General features: G+C 40.5%; 1 protein-coding gene, 1 long non-coding RNA gene and 1 other non-coding gene across 4 annotated transcripts; all 3 read right to left on the bottom strand.

Moving 5' to 3' along the window:
* Positions 1 to 9,190: 9,190 nt before the first annotated feature.
* LOC137134516 (uncharacterized) lies at positions 9,191 to 12,091 on the bottom strand. Its single transcript, XR_010915439.1, has 5 exons — positions 12,012 to 12,091; positions 11,170 to 11,251; positions 9,877 to 9,985; positions 9,636 to 9,696; positions 9,191 to 9,384 (listed from the first exon to the last, which is right to left on the bottom strand). It is a non-coding gene; the product is annotated as an uncharacterized lncRNA (long non-coding RNA).
* On the bottom strand, positions 10,858 to 11,058 carry LOC137134669 (small nucleolar RNA SNORA74). The gene has a single exon (XR_010915457.1). It is a non-coding gene; the product is annotated as a small nucleolar RNA SNORA74 (small nucleolar RNA).
* Positions 12,092 to 13,793: 1,702 nt separating the features above from the next.
* cfap96 (cilia and flagella associated protein 96) lies at positions 13,794 to 20,054 on the bottom strand. 2 transcript variants are annotated; one of them, XM_067519610.1, is made up of 8 exons: positions 19,896 to 20,054; positions 19,671 to 19,779; positions 18,199 to 18,418; positions 17,499 to 17,636; positions 17,132 to 17,207; positions 15,428 to 15,613; positions 15,155 to 15,318; positions 13,794 to 14,471 (listed from the first exon to the last, which is right to left on the bottom strand). In XM_067519610.1, the coding sequence occupies exons 2-8, from the start codon at positions 19,768 to 19,770 to the stop codon at positions 14,417 to 14,419; spliced, it is 939 nt and encodes a 312-aa protein (XP_067375711.1). In that variant the 5' UTR covers positions 19,771 to 19,779; positions 19,896 to 20,054; the 3' UTR covers positions 13,794 to 14,416. The 2 variants fall into 2 exon arrangements, with proteins under 2 accessions (XP_067375711.1, XP_067375712.1); XM_067519611.1 differs by lacking the exon at positions 19,671 to 19,779 and having other exon boundaries at positions 13,795 to 14,471; positions 19,896 to 20,038.
* Positions 20,055 to 21,733: the final 1,679 nt, after the last annotated feature.

The following is a 21,733-nucleotide window of genomic DNA, read 5'->3' as shown; positions in this document are numbered from 1 at the left end:
TTTAATGCTGTTTGTCTTCCAGCGTGCAGCTACTGGTCCTACCAACCTGCCCGATGTTTTGCTGTTGCTTTTTGTTGCTCTTTTTCTTTTCTCTCTTCACTTTCCACTCAACCGGTCGAGGCAGATGGTCGTCCACCCTGAGCCTGGTTCTGCTCGCTCAAGGGAGAAATGTTGGGTTCTCTCTATACATCTTTATAGTCTTGACTTTATTCTGTAAAGTGCCTTGAGCTAAATAAAGTTAAATTGAAAGTGTAATTGAATCTCTGACCTGTATGTTCCTAAGCTCATTTATTTCTTTTGGTCATCCAAAGCTCATGACTAGAGCTGAGGGTTGGAACAAAGACTGACTGACAGGCTACATCTACATACAAAGTATCAAAGTATACTGTACCATACCATGAACTATTTGCATTCAATCTTTAATTTAAAAAAAATGTATATTTACATACATATATATATATATATACATACATGCACTACTCACAAAAATTAGGGATATTAGACTTTCTGGTGAAATTTCAGAATGCACGTGTTCAACTGTTCAGTGTTTCAGTGGCATAACATGCTTTTCTCTAACAAGGTGATTCATGGATTCATGGATTCATGGATCATGTCTAATCCAGGAATGGACCACTAAAAGTTCTAACAGTCCTCTTCATCATGCTGTTCATATTTTGACATCATGAGACCAAGACAACAAGTTATTGAGACATTGAATTTTGTGGTTTACTCACCACTGTTGTTAGATTTTGTTTCGTAAATAATTTGAAATGAAGAAATTAGCATTGGATGCTTCGACTTTAATGCCCTACTTTCATGACATAATATCACTGTAGCATGAACTTTTTACATTTTCCATAAATTTCCCCCAAAGGTCGAATATCCCTTTCTGTGAGAGAGAACATAAAAGAAAAGTCCTATCAAAAAAAGAGTTTATGTTTCATTAAATGCAAGTGCAAGAAAGAAAGGAAAGGAAGTTTTATTTGGGACCACAAGATGTCGTTCATTGGCAGACTGCAGCGGACAGGAAGGATTGGAGAACTGAATGAGTTGAGGTAAACCGGAACTGCTGAGTTGATCACCCTGTAGGCAAGAGATGGAGATTTGAACGTGATGTGGGCGGGTACAGGAAGCCAGTGTAGAGATCTGTCGATGATGAACCCCAGATTTCTGCCTGATTTAGTGGGGACCAACACTGCAGATCCGATGTTGAAGCTGGCCAGAAATGGCAGAAGAGAGACCGGTCTGTAATTCTTTACAAGGGAGGGGTCAAGAGAAGGCTTCTTGAGCAGTGGGGTAACCTGGGCCTGTTTGAATGAGCTCGGAAAAGTCCCTGTTGTGAGAGATGTGTTGATGACTTGTGTATTAGCTGACGTTAGTGCGATGCAACTGCTTGAAGGAGAGTGGAAGGGAATCGGATCCAGAGAGCAGGTAGTGGAATAGTTAGAGAGGAAGATGAGAGCGATGCAGTGATGGAAGAAGTTAGCACGGTTTCATCATCTGGAGGAGACAACTGTGAGGTGGTGGCTGCCACCTTATTAGTAAAGAAGCCGGCAAAGTCGTCAGCGGTGAGAGAGGTGGATGGAGGAGGTGGAGGTGGGTAGATGAGTGATTTGAAAGCGGAGAACCTACCACTGGCCCCCCCACCCCTCTACCTTCCCCCTTAATTAGAAGACAATAGCAAAACAGTGTGACCTACACACATCCACTCCCAGAGACACACACAGAGCAGGTATGTGTCAGTGAAGGGCATAAAGGCTGCTGCTTTAATTTGGGGAGGAGATAACATGATGCTATCAGGACCGAGAGATGACAGACTGGCAGAGACGGACAAAGGAAGAGATGGTGGAGACAGACAAGGATAAAGACAATAACAATATTCAAATTGCTGTTATTATGACTCACAGTTCCACAAACAATTGAGGGTTTCGTATGGATATTACACACGCAGAGTTATTCTTTTGTAGCTTCTTCATCTACTGAGTTTGAAGGTTTACATGCTCATAATTGTGGAGATAATAAGAGATAAGAGGCTTATGCACAGCTTTTGTTTGATCTGTACCTGTGTGCTTGTGAAGGACAGTGATATCAGCAAAGAGGCAGAGATTGTATGAAGGCAGAGACAGTGGAGATGATGACCTGATGAGAGATGGACAGATAAGTGGACAGAGAGACGGAGACAGAGACAGAGAGACGGGGCTGAGCTGAGAGGATTACTGGAGCGGAGGTGCTGCTCTGTAGCACTGGGACATGATACACTACAGAGACACACACATGCTGGGAGTATATGTGCAACTATGAGTTACAGTCGCTGAGAGAGTCACAGGAAACGCAGCAGATTTACAGCTAAGGACGTGGTTTCCCGTGAAGTGCTCGGAAGCAAAGGGCACTCGGCACAGGTGTGTCCGTTTTTATCAGCTGCTGTTGAGCGACAATCACCACAGCTGAAAGCTGAAGCTCCAACGAAACACTGACTCCGAGCCACTGAAACGCCTCATTTCTAATGTAACGTCACAATAGGTTTATGCTACAGACACGGCTTTTATGGATTTCAGCTGTGTTTTGGACACAGACACATTTTAGATTATTTTAATATAATTTGTGAGAAGTTAAATTTTGAAACACTACAACAACATGAAGCTCCTGCCATTGTCAGAAATAAGGAAACACTCCAAACCTGAATGAGTTGACTGTGAGAAAACTGTGTGGAAACATCAGGTTAAAGTGTATAAACCTTGAATCTTCATTATATGCAGTGCACAAAAGTTAAGTTTAATAGTCTTCATTTAAAATCCGCTGATTGTTTCTTGGGTTAGAGAATCAGTTCATACAGCTGCAACTGTGGGAGCATTTTGTCACTTTGTGCAAAGAAACTTGTGAAAAGAAACAATTTAATATGTACTAACACAGAAAGTTTAGATCATGTTTCATGTGGCAAAAAAGGACATAAAAAAGTGTTTTATTTCTTATTTAACTTCTACTCGTTTGGTTTTGTTTCGTAAAAACTTAATGAGTTGAGTAAAGCCACTGGATTAAATTAATGCAACTCATCATTTCAAGTTAAAAGATTTAATGTCAGAACAACTTATGTTTATAAGCTCTGACATTACAGTTTTTTCTCATTTGCTTAGAAACTTGTGTCCACAGTAAAATACAAAATAAATCCATCGTATCCCACTGTCCTATGGGAATGTTACGTCTTCCATCCAACTGTCTTTATCGTGCAAGACCTACAGTGACCATCTAGACTGGACCATTTCAGACACTCAACATGGCGCAACATTTGTGTAGTTTTCCTTCTTTAATGAAGAAAAAAAGATATTTCACCTAAAATCTGAACATATTTATTTTCATATAAGTTTTTTATAGTGCTGATTTTTTTTCCATATTGTTATAAAACTAAAAAGATAAACACTGTAAATTGTAAAGTAAAAATACAGAAAAATAAAAAGAAAACAAATGAACCTTGTGGGTGGAAATATCCCAAAAAATCTAAATGAAAACATGAAATACACCACATTTTACATTTGGCCCGTTTTCTCCTTTCAAGGTTTTTCTTTGCTTGACACAGTTAATTCAACAAAGTTTTTAGGATGTAAAAAATGTGTGAAACCGATGGAAATGAAAGACAAGACATCTGGTGAGCTAAGAAGGTGATGATAAAGATCAAGTCCCAGTTTAAGGGACCCAAGGATCCTAGTTTCATTAGCTTGGAAATATAAAGCCTTATTATTTAATGTTATTTTAATGGAAAATCTTAGTTGATGTCACAAAATGTCAGTGTGAGGGTTTAGTTTAAAAAAGCAAATAAAGAAAACAGTGTCACCAATTAGATGACACAAGCAAATTTACAAATTTAGTTGGTAAGGCAAGTCGTCCACGGACCACAGGGTCAGTGGTTCAATCCCCGGTCCTGGCTATATGTTGATGTGTCTCTCGGCAAGACACTGAACCCCTAACAGCCCATTCCCCTCCCCAGCTGAGCAGTGCCGGTCCAAGCCCGGTAGAAATTGGGGAGGGTTGCGTCAGGAAGGGCATCAGGCGTAAAAACTGTGCCAAATCAACATGCGGACAATGATCCGCTGTAGCGACTCTGAACTCATGGGATAAACCGAAAGGACAAAAAATAAATAAAATAAAAACATTGTCTTATTGTCTGTCCCAATCCGTGACAGAAATTCATCTTTGACACAAATCACATGTACTACATACAATAACCAATACAGTTGACAGTTAAAAACAACAACAACAGCAGCAACATAATAAAAATGTCTATATTTACTATTTAGAATAGTTATTGCGCTGGTGATGAATGATTTCTTGTAGATGTTTTTATGGGCCAGTGGGACTTTATAACGGCAGCAGTTGTGAAGGAACTATGTGGGGGACGCGAGGGGTCCTTAATAATACCTAGTTCTACTGAACGGCCTGTTTTTGGCTCCTGATGGAGACGCACTCTGGGGTTGCTCTGGGTGGGACAATGTGTCTCTACTCTTTCAACCTAATAAACAAGCCCCCTCCTCAGAGTCTGCGAGCCAAGCAGTGAGCCAGACTTGGAGCTACAGAATGATAAGTCAGCCAAAAACAATACGCTCACTTTTTGTTGGTTTGTTTGTTTTGTTTTCAACTTTATTTATATTCACAACAAAGTCATCTCAAGGCAAAGAGTAAGTCAAGACTATGAAGATGTATAAAGAGAACCCAACAATTCCCCCTTGAACAAGCACTAGGCAACAGTGCAGAGGAAAAACTCCCTTTAACAGAAGAAACCTCCAGCAGAACCAGGCTCTGGGTGGGTAGTACAGAGAATTACTTTATAGTTTCCTCATGTTATCAAAAAATAAATAATAATCATACAATGTAAATGCTTAGAACCTGTACGTTCCTTATCTATTCCCCCCCAGCTGGGGCTGCATATCCTACTGTGACTTTAGTGTATCTGTCGTGTGACCTGGTGGAGCTTGGAAAGAAAACCCAATTGTGTAATAAGCTTTATGTTTTAAAAGCAAGTGATATAGCAGACATTCATTTATCGCATAGAAAACCCAAGAATCACATTACAGTTTTTCAGGATCTAAGAAACTCAGCTCAGAGGCCACATAAAGTCGAACGCCTCTTAAGAAAACATTGGGTTGTGAGTGAGAAACTGGCCACTAAGTCCTAAGTTATAGCGGCGTTGTCATGGTGACGTCAGGCTGGAGGGAGGAAACACAGAGAGGAGGAGGAGGCTGCCTGCTGAGAGCCTCTTAATGACCACAAGATTTATTCAATAAGTCCTTTGCTTCTTAATTAATGTTCTAATTACACTTCCTTCCTCTCACTGCTACACACACACACACACACACTCACAAGGGAGGTGGTGACCTTGTGATAACCTGTATGTTCATCATTCAAAGGCCCTGCCCTAGCATTTACACACACACACACACACACACACACACACACAGAATGCACATAAGCATAGAACCACACGCAGAAAGTAAAATACACACTCTCATACACACATCTTGGCCATTACTGTCCAGTGTGTGACTCCCCCTGACTGTTGGACATTATCCACAAAGACTCAGATTGAAAATATCCATCAGGGGTCCAGCCCATGCTGCCTTAATGCCCATTCAGTGTTAATTGATGTGAGAGGTGGGAGACACGGCAGGTGGACAGCAGTTAGTGTTAATGTGAGGAACAGGAAACACAAACATAAACTGAAATACATGTAACAAACAGGTTTGAAGCTGTGTGTTCGGAGTATAATATATGATATAAGAAGGGTCGTTCAGCAGATTGTGATGATGAGCCACGGTGACTTCAGCAGCTTCCCTCCCAACCCGAGGGAGCATTTAAACGTTTATCAGCTGGTTTGTGTGTTTCAGCAGCCGTCATTTTACAGTTTTGGGTCAGTCGAATGTAAAGCAAGTGCAACATTGTTACAGATTCTGTTACAGGAGATTTGCATCTCCTTATTGTCTATTGATCTTTTCTGTCTCATTCTGGTTGTTCTGGTCTTAGGGTCTTTGAGTGGGTCACCTACACGTGTAATGCATATTATTTATGGGCTCACACCAACAGTCAAAGTGACCAACGGAGCTCTAGTGTATGTTCAGATAGGAGCCCACTCATCTCAGTGCTCACACGTCTGTTATTCAGTTACTTTACGACACATTTGTTTTTATTGTACATGAATCACTATAAAGACTCATTACTGGCACAGCTGGCCTAACATCTGGATAATCTGATTTTCATCACTTTGTCATTCCATGAGTAAAAACAGAGATTCTTTAAAAAAAAATCTATCCTGCGTTATAAAGTACGAGACGTCGTTGTTTCATAGTTCAAACAGCGTAGAAGTGACCAGCGTTGGACGTGCAGCACAAAGTAATGTTTCACAGTACGTTGATAAATTCATTGACATATCACCACTTTTCAATCTTCACTGTGCATCACAGCACTGGGCATTTTTACAATAGAGTGGGAGGACGCCACTCAACTGTATTTCACTGTCCTGTGCTGACCTCTAGTGGACACATGGACTTTTAAAGCTGCATTCACAACGAGTGTATGGGAGAACGTTTACGGTTTGTCTGAGTTGCTAAGATTTGGTTGCTCTGTCAGACAGCTTCTAGTTAAGGGATCTTTGGATTCAACAGGTCTCTCTGGTTGTGGCAATTAAAAAAAAAAAGCATCCAAGGGGACAAATACTAATCTAATAATAATCAGTCATTAAACTTACCTCAAGCATTTTTTACCAACTTGCTACGTATGTAATTCACCTATATTTGTGTTCACTTTGACATGAAGAATTGATTTTGTTGCTAAATTATGGTCAAAATTGAATCTAATTAAATTCACCATCATTTAATTTTTTATAGAAAAGAAGATGGGATAACTTCCAAGGGGGCAAATACTTTTATTGACACCTGTATACGATCAATAATGATCAGTGAGCCTGTACATAAATACACTGCCGATGCAACGCAAGTCTGTCTGCTTGGGCTCTTCCTGGTTTAGGAGCTACAAACTACCCTCCACTTTGTCTGATCCAGCAGCTCCTGAAAAGCCCATCTGACTTCCACTTCCTGTGTACAGTCACAGTCGCTATCCACACTGTTACAATCAATCGGGAGTAATTATAAAGGATGTCAGTATTTGATATTCACTAAATACCTGCAGGACTTTAACTGATTTCTACCTCTACGATGGGAGGAAGTCTGGATATAGATCCATGGACATTGACAGGTGAAATAGTGACTGTAAAGCATCTGTAAACAAGTAGTAGTGGGACTGAAATCTCTGCAATAAAAGTGTATCATTGACTTTATGGTGTTAGAAATAAAATCCCTGGTGCAGGAAGGACAGCGATGTAAATGGATTGAACAGTAGCTCGCTGATGAGTTAGATGATGTTGGGCCCAAATTTTATGGATATTGGTCTTATTTCCGCTCAGCTACTACAACATTGGAAACATTGTGTCCACATTCCTTAAGGGTTATGCAGAGAAGATGAGTTATGCACCTCCTGTCTGGTCATCTGACTGACTGCCTGCGAACCTTTTGGGTCTAAAGTGCAAACATCACTTATCAGGTGTAAAATACTGATTGTAGGATAATAAGTCCCAACATGTGGCCAAATTCTCCCTATGACCCTGATGAGATCACTTGTATAAGTCTATGCAGTTCCTTCGTATCATATTTATCACAAGCTCAAAACCCCCCGTAACTAAACAGCTCCTGTAGGTTTGGTCATGGGCCTGTTGGAGTCCTTGAAGTGAGATGGACAGACAGCAGATGAAGGGATTCAGCAGAGAGCTCACACTCCACTGGTGTAGTGATAAGTTAGTGTCTCCTGATTTCTACCTGGTTATCTCAGTCTTTCAGTCCATTTTTAAACATCCCTAAGATCAGAGTTCACACTACAATCAAAGCTGGTGGCAGATAGCCAGAGGAACCTTCACCACCAGACACTAAGTTATGTTCACTCATCTGACCTCTTCCAGATTCTCCACTCTGAAAGGTGTTATAGAGTTTCCCACCTGAGGCCGTAACACTCAACAGCTGATCTCATACTTGCTGCCACATTGCTCCTTTCTATGCTGAACTGCAAACACTAGACATACGAATACTCAACTATACAATGATGTAATGCACCCGCTGCATCTTAAAAACAAGGAACTTGGACGAACCTGCTCCACACATTGCACCTGGGTTTGCCTTCTTGTGTCGTCTGTATCTGTTATCGTTTCGGACGTTTACTATTAAACATGTGATTAAGTTACCAATGATCAGACGCACTGTGTTGGTACAATAAACCTGATTTGGATTCTTCCCAAAGATATTTGAAAATCACAACAGGTCACAGAACAAGGAGGTTCCATGATGACTACAAAGGGGCTTGAAGGAACGTGGGGTCTGCATTGTGTTTGGGTTAATGTCTATAAGTAAGAATCTAAAGTTTGGTTTCAGATGTGATTTAAAGCACCAGTTCAACTGATCTGAAACTTCAGTAATGTTCTACATCAGTCTAAAAGTACCATCTTTACCAGTTTATCTACCAGAAAAGTCTTTCAAAGGAAACTGAACACATCAAAATATATTTAGACTTATTCCTTTTTCAAAAGGAATCACTTGAGCAGCTGATATTAACCATTTAGAGCTGCTCAAACCACTTGGGTTAATGACTAATAGATCAAACCAAATTTATGATACAAAACTATAAATTTTACTGCACTGAGTTGTCAGTTGTACTTCAGGTTTATCATCCCTGCTGTTTTCTAAATCACAGCAAATTTCTTTGCTAGAGTCTGCAAATTGACGGTTACATCACACTATAGTTAGATTCTTTATGCAGGGCTAACAGTTACAAATGCTTAGCAAAGGGAAGAATTATGTACACAATAGTCAAATCTCTAAAATATATGGTCACAAGAGACTGGAATTCTTTTTCAGGAGAGCCAATAAAAAAAAAAAAAAAAAAAAAATTCCACCCTGTGCATTCTTGTCCAGAACTGAAATTGTCCAATAACATTCAACTATTGTGAGCTGCTGTTCATATTTATGTGCCATTTAATGAATCCATGAGCTTAAGAGTTGAAATTTAGATATGACAGTGACATTTTGTTCCACACTTTCCCAACTGAGTAAAACAAATATTAGCAAAAATCATTTGATAGTCACAAATGACACTGGACAATAAAGGTGCTACAACCTTTTATGCACATTTTCACAGAATTTACAACGAGCTCCCACATTCCTGTGGAATGTGATCATTTTCTTTGTTACACTCATTTTATCTTCAGTTCTGAAAGTAAGTTGAGGGTCCTGGCTGAGATGATGAGGATTGAGGTGGACTGCAACAGGAACTCTTCCAGACCAGCTTAACAGAACGGGACTGAACACAAAGACAAGATGTTATCAAACAGCACATCTCTCATATTACAGTGTTTTATCATAAGCAGCATGTTTCAGGTCTTCAGTCAGGTTTGAGTAAATTGGTTTTACCTCAACCTGTGCCAAAGTCCTGACTTTCTTTCCCAATACTTTGATTCCACAGCAGAGAAGGTCTCTGTCATGGCAGTACAGGATTGGTTTGCAATGTGTTGGCAATAAAGACAAGAGCATCACTTCTATATCCACACACACCTGACATCACGTTCAGTACAGGTGTCTGCTGTCCCCGGCAGGTCTGAGGCTCCACAGGCTCCTGAAGAGAAACAGCAGTCAGTGGAACTAGAATCACTGATGGCAGCTACAGTCAGCTGCGGTGCTCAGGGTTTAAAGTTCACCATGGTGTTTTGTCAGCATGATGTGTTATATTTTCAGTCATCATAGCAAATCAGGATTAGATGTAAAAAAAGTAAAGGACAAGTTGTGCACCACTCACCTTCAGCCAAACTGCAGCATGACTTCTCCACAGTGAGCAGCTGAGAGGTTCAGCCTGCAACAGGTACGAGACTCATGTCCCTCTCTGGTAAACTCAGTCTAGTAGAAACCTTTGAACAATAACATGAAGCTTAGTTAATTACTGGCCTTTCCCACATTAAATCCCTCCTTCAACTGAAATGTCAGGGTTTAGACTTAGAAGTCACATTAAACCCCATCTTTAAAACCAACTAGTGATACTACAGCCAGTGCAGAGTGGTAGAACATAACCACTTTGCTGATAACACACTCTGGGAGGGGAATCTACCAAAAGAATGAATCCTGTGTTCCAGGTTGTCAAATGTAGAGAAGCTTACAAAACTTGCAAATCCACAATTTTCAAAGGCCAAATGTGTATCCATAATCTAGAAAGAATTTAAAAGTGAATATTCAATAACCCATCAGCTCATATTAGCATTCAACCACATCACAGCTAATAATGCTGTGAGACATTGACTTAGTCTCATCTTTAATGTCATAAATAAATATTTTTCTCCACTTGCTGTTTTCTTGTCTGGCTCCTTAATTTCTGGTTTACCCAGTAGTCAGCTAGATTAAAAGTTATTACAGGCTGATAGTTACATAATGCAACAGAAAATGTAAATTTCTTTCTGAAATATCAGTGATCTCTTAGAAACATTAGAGCCTGAAGATGCACAGGAGCCAATCAAGTTGTAATACAACTTGAATTACCGTCTATCATTCAGAACGTTTCACTACAAACACTAGTATTGTCAGCTAGAATGTGAATGAATGCCAGTTTGTAATACAATTTGCTCTACCTCAACTGGTGACAAGGTATTCCACTAAATTTTCACTTACATCTGTCTTTGCAGTCATTAGGAGAGAAGTGAAATTATAGGAAATACCACCCAGGAACACAGCAAGACCTTTGAACAACTTTCCAACCTGATTGTGACCCAAAAAACAGCCACCGTGTGGGAATGTGCAGCCCTATACTAGGCCTGCTCTGCTGTTGCACCAGGACAGGCCACTCTCGTTGGGCCACGCTCTGCAGCAGCTCAGCAAGAGCAGACTCTAAAACAGAGCCTGTCGAGCCGAGACCAAGAACAGAGACTTCCTCTACCAGCACTGTAACACTGAGCCAGACACAAACTACCTGGTCAGCTGACTGAGTGCTGGGGTGGATGGAGGGGGCAGCCTGATAAAATACTTCCAACCACCAAACACCGACCTCTCAAGTGACTAAACTTATTCTACAGTAGGCAACATAGTTTCCCGGCAGGTGGTTTACCTTTGGTCCCAAAGGCCAGGCAGGAGGCTGGGAGGTCTACCCCATGGTCCTTTGTCAAGTGTGATCAGGGGTCAAAACATCTCTGCAAGAGATCAATACAATATTAGCTCCTGTCATCACCTAACTGAGCATAGTCACATTTATTAAGTTTGTCACAGGAAAAGTCTGACATGTTGACATACAGCAACATGGCAAAATGTCCTGCTTTATGAGTTTTTATGTTTGTAACTACACAAATGCAGTAATTGTATCAGTTGAAACAGTACCGCAGTCCATGGTTACTGTGGCACTGCATTGTACAGCAAAAGGAGATACGGTTACTCATACGCCAAGTACTTCTAGTTTTTGTGACAGAGGTCTATACATCACACTAAATAGTGTCTTTGAGCATCACAGTCACTTCACTCTGCTTGTGTATTAGTTGCAGTCAATTATGTGATCTAGTTTAATAACACGTCAATAAAATTAATAATGTTACATTATCCTGATTTTTTGTCTTATCGTTCCCATTTATCGTGAATACCAGTGATCTGGCAGCAGAAGTCGCCATTTTTAATGAAATGCTCAAACATACTTGACACTTTCAACGCACTTGCTTCATAAGAATTCAGTGTTCTCAGAAATATTCGGTATCTCGACCATAATTATCAGGAAGTGGAACTTGACGCGTGCTCCACGCTGCAGTTGAGGCCTTGCGATCAACACTGTTAAAAACTGTTACGGCGCCGTTATCACACAGAAAAATCGTTAGGATTAAATTACTTTAAACTTCATCAACAGACAAGGTGCCATTAATTTACGAGATGGAACACAAACACATTCAAATCAGGACAAACGCTCACCGCGTGTATCAGACAATCAGGGACCAACACAGAAAACATGTTTCCAGCCGAGTGAGAGAGAGAACGGAAGTCACGCGGACATTTATAAAGGGCAGTAGCCGCTGTGCATTGTGGGAGGAGAGCCTCTGCTAAAGATCGTCCTATGCGCAGATGCATCACTACGAACCTATTTTCCCCACAGACCGCAGGCCTAGATGGTTTTACCCTCAACACAAAAGAACCGGCACAACAACAGCAAAACTACAGATTGAACGGTGTCATGGTTGGTGTAAATAGAAGTACTCACTGGGCTCAACATAAAAATAGCCAAAATGTAACTTTCTTTTTTTTCTTTCCCAGCAGTTATCAAAATGTAACTTGGATGTGAATGTATCGCTTGACCACTTGCTAAATATTTGTCTGTGTTGTTAAAAAAATCAGTTAAAAACAACTTTTTGGCGTAACGAAAATGACATTAATGTTTCATTAATTAAAACAAATGTTACCTTAAAGTTCTTGTCATTTGATCAAACCAGATGTTTTACAATATTGTAAGTTAACACCAACCAGCCACAACATTAATACCACTTATAACAATAAGTTATGGTTTTTATAAAAATATGAACTGATGTATCATTATGGGTTAATCACCTATAAAGTGGTTAAATCAGCTCCACCTTTACCAACAGTGACCCTTATTTTTATTAATCACTACACGTCCTGCCGTTTGCCGTATCATCATCAGCATTGTTTAAAATATACAAATTTCTTATTGGATTATTTTTATTTTTGGTAAATGATTTGTGGTATTTTGTTAGGCCCTTTTACTTGAGTAGTGACTTTGTGTACTTCTACCACTTATGCACATTGTATCACATTTTGCTTTTCTATCTTTTTTTATCACATCACATTTATCACATTTTTCTCTATGAAGTTATTAACACCAGCCGTGCTAATGTTGCCATTAATTGGTTTATTTTGTTAATAACTATCTGAATGAAATATTAATTTCTCAAAATGTAACATGCAGTTCTCACAGTTCCCACTTTTGGATTTCAGTTTTCTTTAGTTTTACTTCCTGCTCCTGGCTTTTATTTTGTTAACCCTCAGCACCACTTCCCAGTTAGTTTCTTTAGCTTCTTGTTTCACATTAACCCTAATTGTTTTTGCCCTGTGCCCCCTTGTACTTATACCCAGCTCTCCCCCCTGTTTGCTGCCAGATTGTCTGTCCTTCCTCGTCTGTGAATAGTCTTGTGCTGATGCTTTGCTTTTGTCCTGTCCCCTGATTGCGTGTTCATTTGTCCCCTTCGGTCTGTCAGCGCTTTATGTTCAGTTTGTTTGCGTCTGCCTCCCCTTAGTTACTGAGTTAGTTCTTTCCACCGCAGTGTTTTTAAGTTCATATCCTGCTTTAGTTTAGTTATTACTGCGTGATTTACTCCTCAATATTGCATTAATAAATGCTTGAGTGAACTAAAATGATCTGTTCTTAGTCATGCATTGACCATAACATATGCTTTGCAGAAACCTCTGTCCCATCAATACATTTAAGTTTACATTTAGTCGTTTGGCAGAAGCTTTTATCCAAGGGGATTTACAAATGAGGTACAAGGCAGCAAAAATCTAAATCAAGGAGAAACATCAAAGCAAAGTGCTATGAGAAAAAGTTTTTCCATTTCATGAGATGGAAGTGCAAGGAAGAGCAGAAAGAACAGCAGCTTTCTTTTTTCTTTTTTTTTAGGATCCAGCCCACCATCATGGGATCACTGAGCTGAATAGTATTTCTTGGCATCTTCTGTGCGGTGCTGTTCTGTGCTGGGACCACCAGATGACAGTCATTGGTAGACGCACAGTGGACGGGAGGGACTGTGGACCTGAATGAGTGAGTTGAGGTAAGCAGGAGTTGTTAAGTTGACCACCCTGTAGGCAAGAGACAGAGCTCTGAACCTGATGCGGGCAGCTACAGTAAGTCAGTGTAGAGATGTGACGAGCGTGATGTGACAGAAATCCTTTTTGGCTGATTATCAGGACTTATACGGTTCAAATTAAGTCACACAGCAGGGACAGTTTAGCTTGTCCATTGTCATGTCCTGCAGCACTATTACAAAGTGCTGAAGTTTTGTTTTCTGCTTCAGGGAAGTTGAGCATTAACTTGAAAAGTTCTCTTTCAATGTGCAGATTGAATAAGGTTAAGATCTTTTAGGGCTTTTCTGAGAATAAATTATTGACGTTGTTGTCTATTCTACTTGTGCTGAAAAATGACTCAGCTAAACTCTTGAACATTAAGCTCTTGTTTATTACTATACTGTATTTGACATTCACAACATTAACACTAAAAAGGAAACAGGGAAAGAAAACTAGTACACGTTCACAGATTAAACCTCTGATGATGACAATGTCTGTAGTCCATCTTTGGTGCAGTAATGTGGTCAGAACATCACTGGAGCTGGAATAAATGATGTGTAGTTTGCAGAATTCACATTCCTGAAACAAGAAAATACCAACAAAAAACAAAGATAACAAATGAAAAACAAAAAGAAATTCCAAATAATATTCGTAATCTTTTCCGCGTGTTAGATGAACCTTGTATTGTATTCATTCTAATCAATACTACATCCAATTCAACATCCTGTTTCTACACTGATTAGCCACAACATTAATAACACCAATTGATGACGCCTGTACAGAGTGTGGTGGACAGTGTGTCAGCATAGGAAAAATGTATGATGGCCATGATATGAGTAAACTAAAACCCATACAGAAACATATTACTTTGCCGCCTCACGTCCATGGTGTATTTTTTTACTACTTGGAGCCCATTGTTTTTGTATTGCTCTCAGTAACTCCACCTTACTCACTAAAACTCTCACAAAGACTAATTTAGTGAAGCTGTGACCCTTAAGAGTAACACATTGGACTTAGGAGTTTGTGGAGACCAAAAACTAAAATTACGGAAAGCAGGGATCACTGGGTGTTTAATGTCTCACCGATGTCTAAAATAAGCTCAGGCAAGGAGGCTTACTCTGTGATACCTCAAGGAGACAGGTTAAATTCTTAACATCCTGTCCACGTGGGACCTAATGCCTTTAGTCAGGGTGTCCAAAGGATGATTTGACAGAGAGACGTAACAGGAGAGAGGGGAAAGGTAAGACAGACAGGAATCTAACCTGTTAACATTGGCTGTGATAATACTCTTGACAGGTGTGCTCTTAGGACCAGGAGCTGGACGGAAGACTGGCTCCTGCTTGCTGTGTTTGGGATGGCGAGTGATGTATTGATCAGCAGAATGTGAGGGATAAGTGTCAAACGTCCCTGCTTTCATTCCTCCAATCTAACAGAAAAAGACGTCCACATTCAAATGCAGTGATATGCGTCCGATGTGACAAGACAGACTACGTCACTAGACATCACAATGCCGTCGAGCAGACTGAGATATTCACCCGTTTGCTGGGGGACGAGGGCTTGAAGGGAACAACAGACACTTTCTGTGCAGGTGAGAGGAGTCTAGGGGCTGGAGGCAGCGGCTTGTCACTGCGGTAGGGATTGGCTTGGAAATAATCACTGGGGTGAAGGTTGAGCTTGAAGGGACCATCTCTTAACTTGGAGCGATGGGTCGCTGCGTCCTTCTGTGTCATACACACAGATGCACACATTTCAAATTTTTAGACTTTGAACTCCTAACGGGGGGGGGGTTCCCCTGGGTACTCTGGTTTCCTCCCATGTTCCAAATGCATGTGGTTTTGTTGGTGACTCTAAATTGCTCATAGCTGTTAATGTGATTGTCTGTCATTGTACATTCACCTAAGTTCAGCTGGAAATACTTCCAGCACCCCGTGAACTTTTAGTACAGTAGCCAGTAGAAGACGCACAGCTAAAGGATGGATAGAAGTTACAGAACGTGTGACTAAGTTAAAATATGCAGCAGCTTTTACTGGTCACACATTTTAATTCATTAAAAGCCCCAAAGGTACCAAGATCTTAACTACTCAATTTCACAGCCATGTCAAATAATTGTATATGCTTTTACAGTCAGAATGAATCTGTATTAATCTTCGTAGTAGATTTTAACTTTGGTCAACTGTGATACAGAAATTTACACAGCTGACCAATCTTCAAAGTGCTGATGTGTGAGTCCAAGATGAGGGAAGTTGTTTTATGACCTCAGTACGGGGTGGACGCAACCAAAAGGTAGGTTTTTCTGTTGGTCTACTTGCTGGCTTGTCTCTTTGTACAGGGAAACGTTGTACAGAAAGTAAACAGGTGAAACTATTTTTGGAAAAGAAAACTCGCTTGTTCTGATCATCTGACAGCTTTTTTGCTGTCCTCCCTGTAATTACTTCTCGCGGTACAATTTCGAGTACAATGTAACAACAACCAACAGAAATGACGCCCAGACTACAGTCAGGTCCATGTATGTTTGGACAATGACACGGTTTTGATGATTTTTGTTTTGTACTTCACCACAGTGGATATGAAAATCAAGCAATCAGTATTTATTTAAAAATATTCATTAAAAGTGTAGAAATTACAGCCGTATTTGTTCATGGATCCCCAGTTTTGGTACCTCATACAGATAAGGACACTTGGCTGCTTAGCGGCTCCACAGCTCGGTATGTTCTATAACTCTTTAGCTAATTTCTACGTAAACAGATGGTTGATTGAAGCGGATTTTAAATGTTGAATTTGGAATTTGTTGTTGATAGCTTTTAATATGAAGTGCAAAGAGCTGTCACTGTCCATGACTTCATTAGACAACCCCCCCCCCACCAAAAATAAACCGAAACACAAAAAAGGGAGATAAAAGCATCATCAGCTGACGATGTGTACAGTGCAGACAGACAAGGACATGAGCCGTGCTGTGAAATCAACCCAAGAGGCTTTTAAAACTAACTTGTTCTTAGTTTATTGTTCTGCTGTGGCCAAGTCTATCACCTGAATTCAACGGAGCTGTGTTTCACTTTCTAAAGGAAAAGCTGAAGGCAGAATAAAAAAGCTGAAAGTGCTGAACAGCTGCATTACAGGGAACTAAGACAACATCTGGAGACATCAGTGATTCCAGACATCAGGTCCAAATGCACTGGACCATAAATGTAAAAACAAGAGCCAAGCTACAATAAAAAGGATTTTTTTTTTTTCGGTGTTACCTTCAGTATTTCTTTGGGTCTGTCGTAGGGGTCTGCAGCATACAGCTCAAATTTGGACAGTGTAACATTGGGATAGCTGCAGGAGAAAACAAAGTATTTATCTTATATTCAAGAAATAAAACTACAGGATGTCTGTCATAGGTTAGTCATGGTACAGTATCTGCACATGGGATTTAAAAAAGGTAATCCAGTTATCAAGCTCTGTCCAAAGCACGCATCAAATAATCTAACATGTAAACATTGTAAAATGCAAACTTGTGTTGATGATATGTTCTGGAACGATGCATGTAAACCATGCTATCATTATATCAAAGGTACAGAAGAAAAAAGGAAATTGAAATATGGTCGTTAAGTTCTTGCCGTAAACCTGTAACCACTGCCTTTCTTGGGAGGTGAGGTAATGATGTTGCGTCCAGGTGAGCGATGGGCTTTACGGGCGACTGACAGAGGACTCATGGCCTCCACTGGTCCTGACAGAGTTCCATAGTAACTACCTGAACCACAGCTGGACACAGACAGAGAGGATGGAACAATTAGAAAGTAAATGCAATGACTAAATAGTTGTGGTTCATAGTTTAACAGATATATGTTACAGGACAGGAAGTTATAGCTTTACATGTGAGACCATCTAGAAGACAGTAAGATTCTCTTTGTATTTCGTATTATACTTTAGTTTAGCATGACTGGTACTAGACTTTTAGTTAAAATGCTTAGGGTTAGAGCTGTGCCAATTCAAGACTTTGGAGGGGGCACCAGGCAAAGATTTGAGGCCCTTCAGCAGCTTGAAGAGGGCCCACAAAGGGGTTTTCGGGGGGCAGTGGCAAAGTACTGTACATTGCTTTAAAAGGAGTTTTAAGGAGTTTAAACCCGTCACAGCAAAGTGTGCCAATATCCGTGGTCACCAGGGCCATTTTTCCTGGTTTGCCTCGGGTTGGGGTTGGATATCTAGTCTAGTTAGGTACTGTACAGGGTAAGTGTTTGAGTTAGACATTTAGTCAAGATGGTCAATTGACTGCAATGAGTGTCCTCATAACTGTGGAAAAACAAATGCGTGTCTGTTTTCTTACGGCTTCTTGACAGCGTTACATGGCAGGAAGGCCTTGTCCAGGTTCTTCTTGGCCTGCTGGATGCGGTTCTGTCTAGCCAGCCTCAGCGGGTCACTCAGTGCCTCCCGTTCAAAAATCCGACTGAAGGACTTTTCAAAGAACCCGCTCTGCAGAGCATATCGTTGTCTAGAGATTCCCGCCTGCATCTGCCGGCCGCGGTAGGCCGACTCATTGAACGGACCTGGTTAAGGAGTTACATTAACCCAGTAATGAGCATACTATGGAAATAGAACAGAGGTAAAGGTGGTTGGGCCTCTTATTGTTTGAAATTTAATATTCAACAGGTGTGTTAGTTTTCTGCTTTATGTGTTTCCCTTTTTTACAAGGCTTGTCTCAGTATCTTAGGCTCTGAGTCTTATTTAGCTGCTCCGTGTCCTGTCTTGCTGTTCGTGACTTACTAATGTTCTGTGATTTGTTGGTTTAATGGCTGAATAACATCAGGCCAATGGGACTACAGTTGAAAATCAATTAGCCTTCACTGGCACATTTATAGTGATACTAATTAAAGTACAATGTTCTGAAATTAAATTAACAGGGGGCCTGGTGGCTCAATGGTTAGAGCATCGGGATGCAGAAGGCAGCAGGAGCGAATCCCAGGCTTGACCCTGCCGAACCATCAAGGGCAACTGGAAATCTTTTCGTTTTTTATTCAAATTTCTTTACGTGACTTGTTGTGACCCAAAGTGAAATGTCGAGTTGAATGAATGCTGAGAGTTCACTCAAATCATTAAAATAAGCTTTTACAGAACCAAAACTAGTCCTGGGACAGACTGTGCTCTTTGTCCAGGGTGTGGCCTTGGATAGATGCAACAAAACTTGCATACGAGTCGATTTCCCAGCATTTACATTTCTCATGCTTGTTCCTTTACATTCTAAACAGTCTTCGTTGTGAGTCCATTCAATTCACAGTCTTCAAAGAATTTCAGATTTGTAGCTGAGTGAATAATGAATTTTTTACCAACAGAGCGTGACTGTGAATCAGTTAGTAGAGGAGTTGCCCATGAACTGCAGGGAAAGTGGTTTGATTCCCAGTTCCTTCCGCCACAGCAAGACATTGAACCCCCAGGAGCCCTGGTGTGGGCTCCTTGTACTGTAAGTTGCTTAGGATAAAAGCGTCTGCCAAATGACTAATTATCACAAAGAAAACAATAAAAACCATGGTGGAGGCTAATTTAGCCATTGTACCCCAACAATTTTAGATTTCACAGTGAACTGCTGAAGAAAGTCCAAAATGATGGGGGCTATACTGAATCTTGTGAAAGTGTAGTGTGTGCAAAACACTGTATTTGGATTCTATTCCAGGTATCTATTCCTGCACATTCTTTGGCCCAGCTGGACTCCATTCTAATGAGCACTTCCTATCTGAAAGAACCGAGCTGATATTTGCATTCAAGCTTTGATTCTGACCTAATCAGGCAGAAATAGATGCTTACGGTTGGTGGGTGAAGAGTACTTGTCTCCTACAGAGATGTAACTCAATTCTTTAAAAATACCCAGGCGTTCCATGTCACTCTTGCCATCACCTGGAGCCATCTTTACACACTAGAAAACACACACGCACACACACGCACACACACACACACACACACACACACTCACACTGTCATATATAAAACTATCTTAGTTGAACACAATCTTAACACACATACTGTACATACCTGTGTGTTGATGCGTAGTTAGCAAGTCTGTCCTATTTATCTATGTTTCTGTCCGTCCGTCTATCTGTGTGTCTGTCTGCCCGTTTGTCTTGGTAGCTAAAGGACAATCTGTGTCAGTGTCTTTGTATACTGGTTTGTTACCATGGAGAAAGGGACGTATGAACTATGTCAAGCTCAGCAGTTTTACATCCTTTCAATGAAGCGGGACGATTGCCTTCAAAATAAAAGCTTAACACCTGTTTCAAAATTGAAAAACCTTCAAAACCTCATGTAGGAACTAAATCAATTATGTTAATGATGGATTTACACCATCCATCTTTACCACTTTACCATAATTTGCATTATAAAATGTGTCTTTTTGTTGTTGGGTGAGTTTAGTTGAACAATGGTGGTGGAAGTACAAAGTAGTCAGATGCTATACTTAAGTTAAAGTAATACTACCACACACCAAAAAGTACTCAGTTGCTTATCTAACATTGTTACTTAAGTAAATGTGGTAAATGTCCCCCAATTGAAGACACCACGGTGCTGCAGTGAGCTGTACTGCTGACTCGTAACTGAGCTCCAAAGATCACATTTCAGCAGCTTCTATTGTTTCTTTCCTCTGCTTTCCCAGTGATGGACTTCTCTGCTCTGTTATATCATGTTAACCTTATTTAGGCCTATGTCCAACAAAAGCATGGGTTGGAAATGACAACTGGCAAAAAAGAAGTGGGAGGGGGACCAGTTGGACAATGTTGGTAGTGTTTTAAAATTCCTGTCCAGTCATAAAAGTGGCATATCATTATTATCATCATCATCACTGCAGAAATAATGCATTTTTTGAAGCATTACTTTACAGAGAGAAGGTAGAGTTATAGCTTATTTTCCCAATGGCCACAAGGTGGCAGGTCAGTCTCAGAAATGATAAGAGGTGGTGTTAAGAGGCTCTGCTGCACAAACCCCTGCCTTCCGCTAGCTGGTAAAAAATCAGCTGTGAAGAAATTTTACTTACCTTTAACACCGTGCTGTGACACAATGTTCAGACCTTGAATATTTCAAATCTGGGAGGAATGTGTGTCTCTGATCTGACACTTTTAGAGGGACATACCGTAGACAAAGAGACACAGAGGGACCCAAGATCCAGGGAAAAAAGGAGAAGAGAGACACATATACGTATGACAACGTGCACAAAACTAGAGACACTGTAGAGAGACACCGAAAGACAGAAACGTTGCCTCTGTTGGACAAACGTCCTTGGAGAATGGGGGGGTGGGGTCAGCTCGATAGCAGCAGGGCCACATGTGCGACACACAAACACACTGCATGTAAAAAATAAGACTGTCACTAAAACTCCGGCCGGCTTGCTGTGTGTAATCAGACCGTCCGTACATGTATTTGTTTCAATTCCAGTTCAAATTCTGTTCTTCAAACACAGCAAGACAGTTAATCACCATCTCACGCACAATAGTAAAGCTTTAAGCAGATATTAAGACTTTTTTTTTTACCATTTATTAAAATAGTTGTCATTGACATCAACTGCATCAGTAATTGTGTATAAACTGTTCAATAATGATGATCAGTAAAATGGAACAGATTTACCTGAATTATTCTGTTACTGCTCTGTTTCACCTCAATTTGCTTTGACTTTATTAAAGTCTATCTCTGGCCCAAGCACACTTTCAAACTAATCAACTGAATATTAAAATAATAAACCTTTTAATTCATTAGACAGCTAAGCAGGGGCAGCACAGTGGTGGAGTGCTTAGCTCTGCCACCTCACAGCTTGTTTCCTTGACATGCTCCAGTTTTCTCCCACAGCCCCAAAAACCTGCATGTTAGGTTAATCTTTGCATCTA

The sequence above is a fragment of the Channa argus genome, chromosome 10 (genome assembly GCF_033026475.1).
Source record: "Channa argus isolate prfri chromosome 10, Channa argus male v1.0, whole genome shotgun sequence".
Lineage (NCBI taxonomy): Eukaryota > Metazoa > Chordata > Actinopteri > Anabantiformes > Channidae > Channa > Channa argus.
This window is presented reverse-complemented; position numbering and strand designations above follow the sequence as displayed.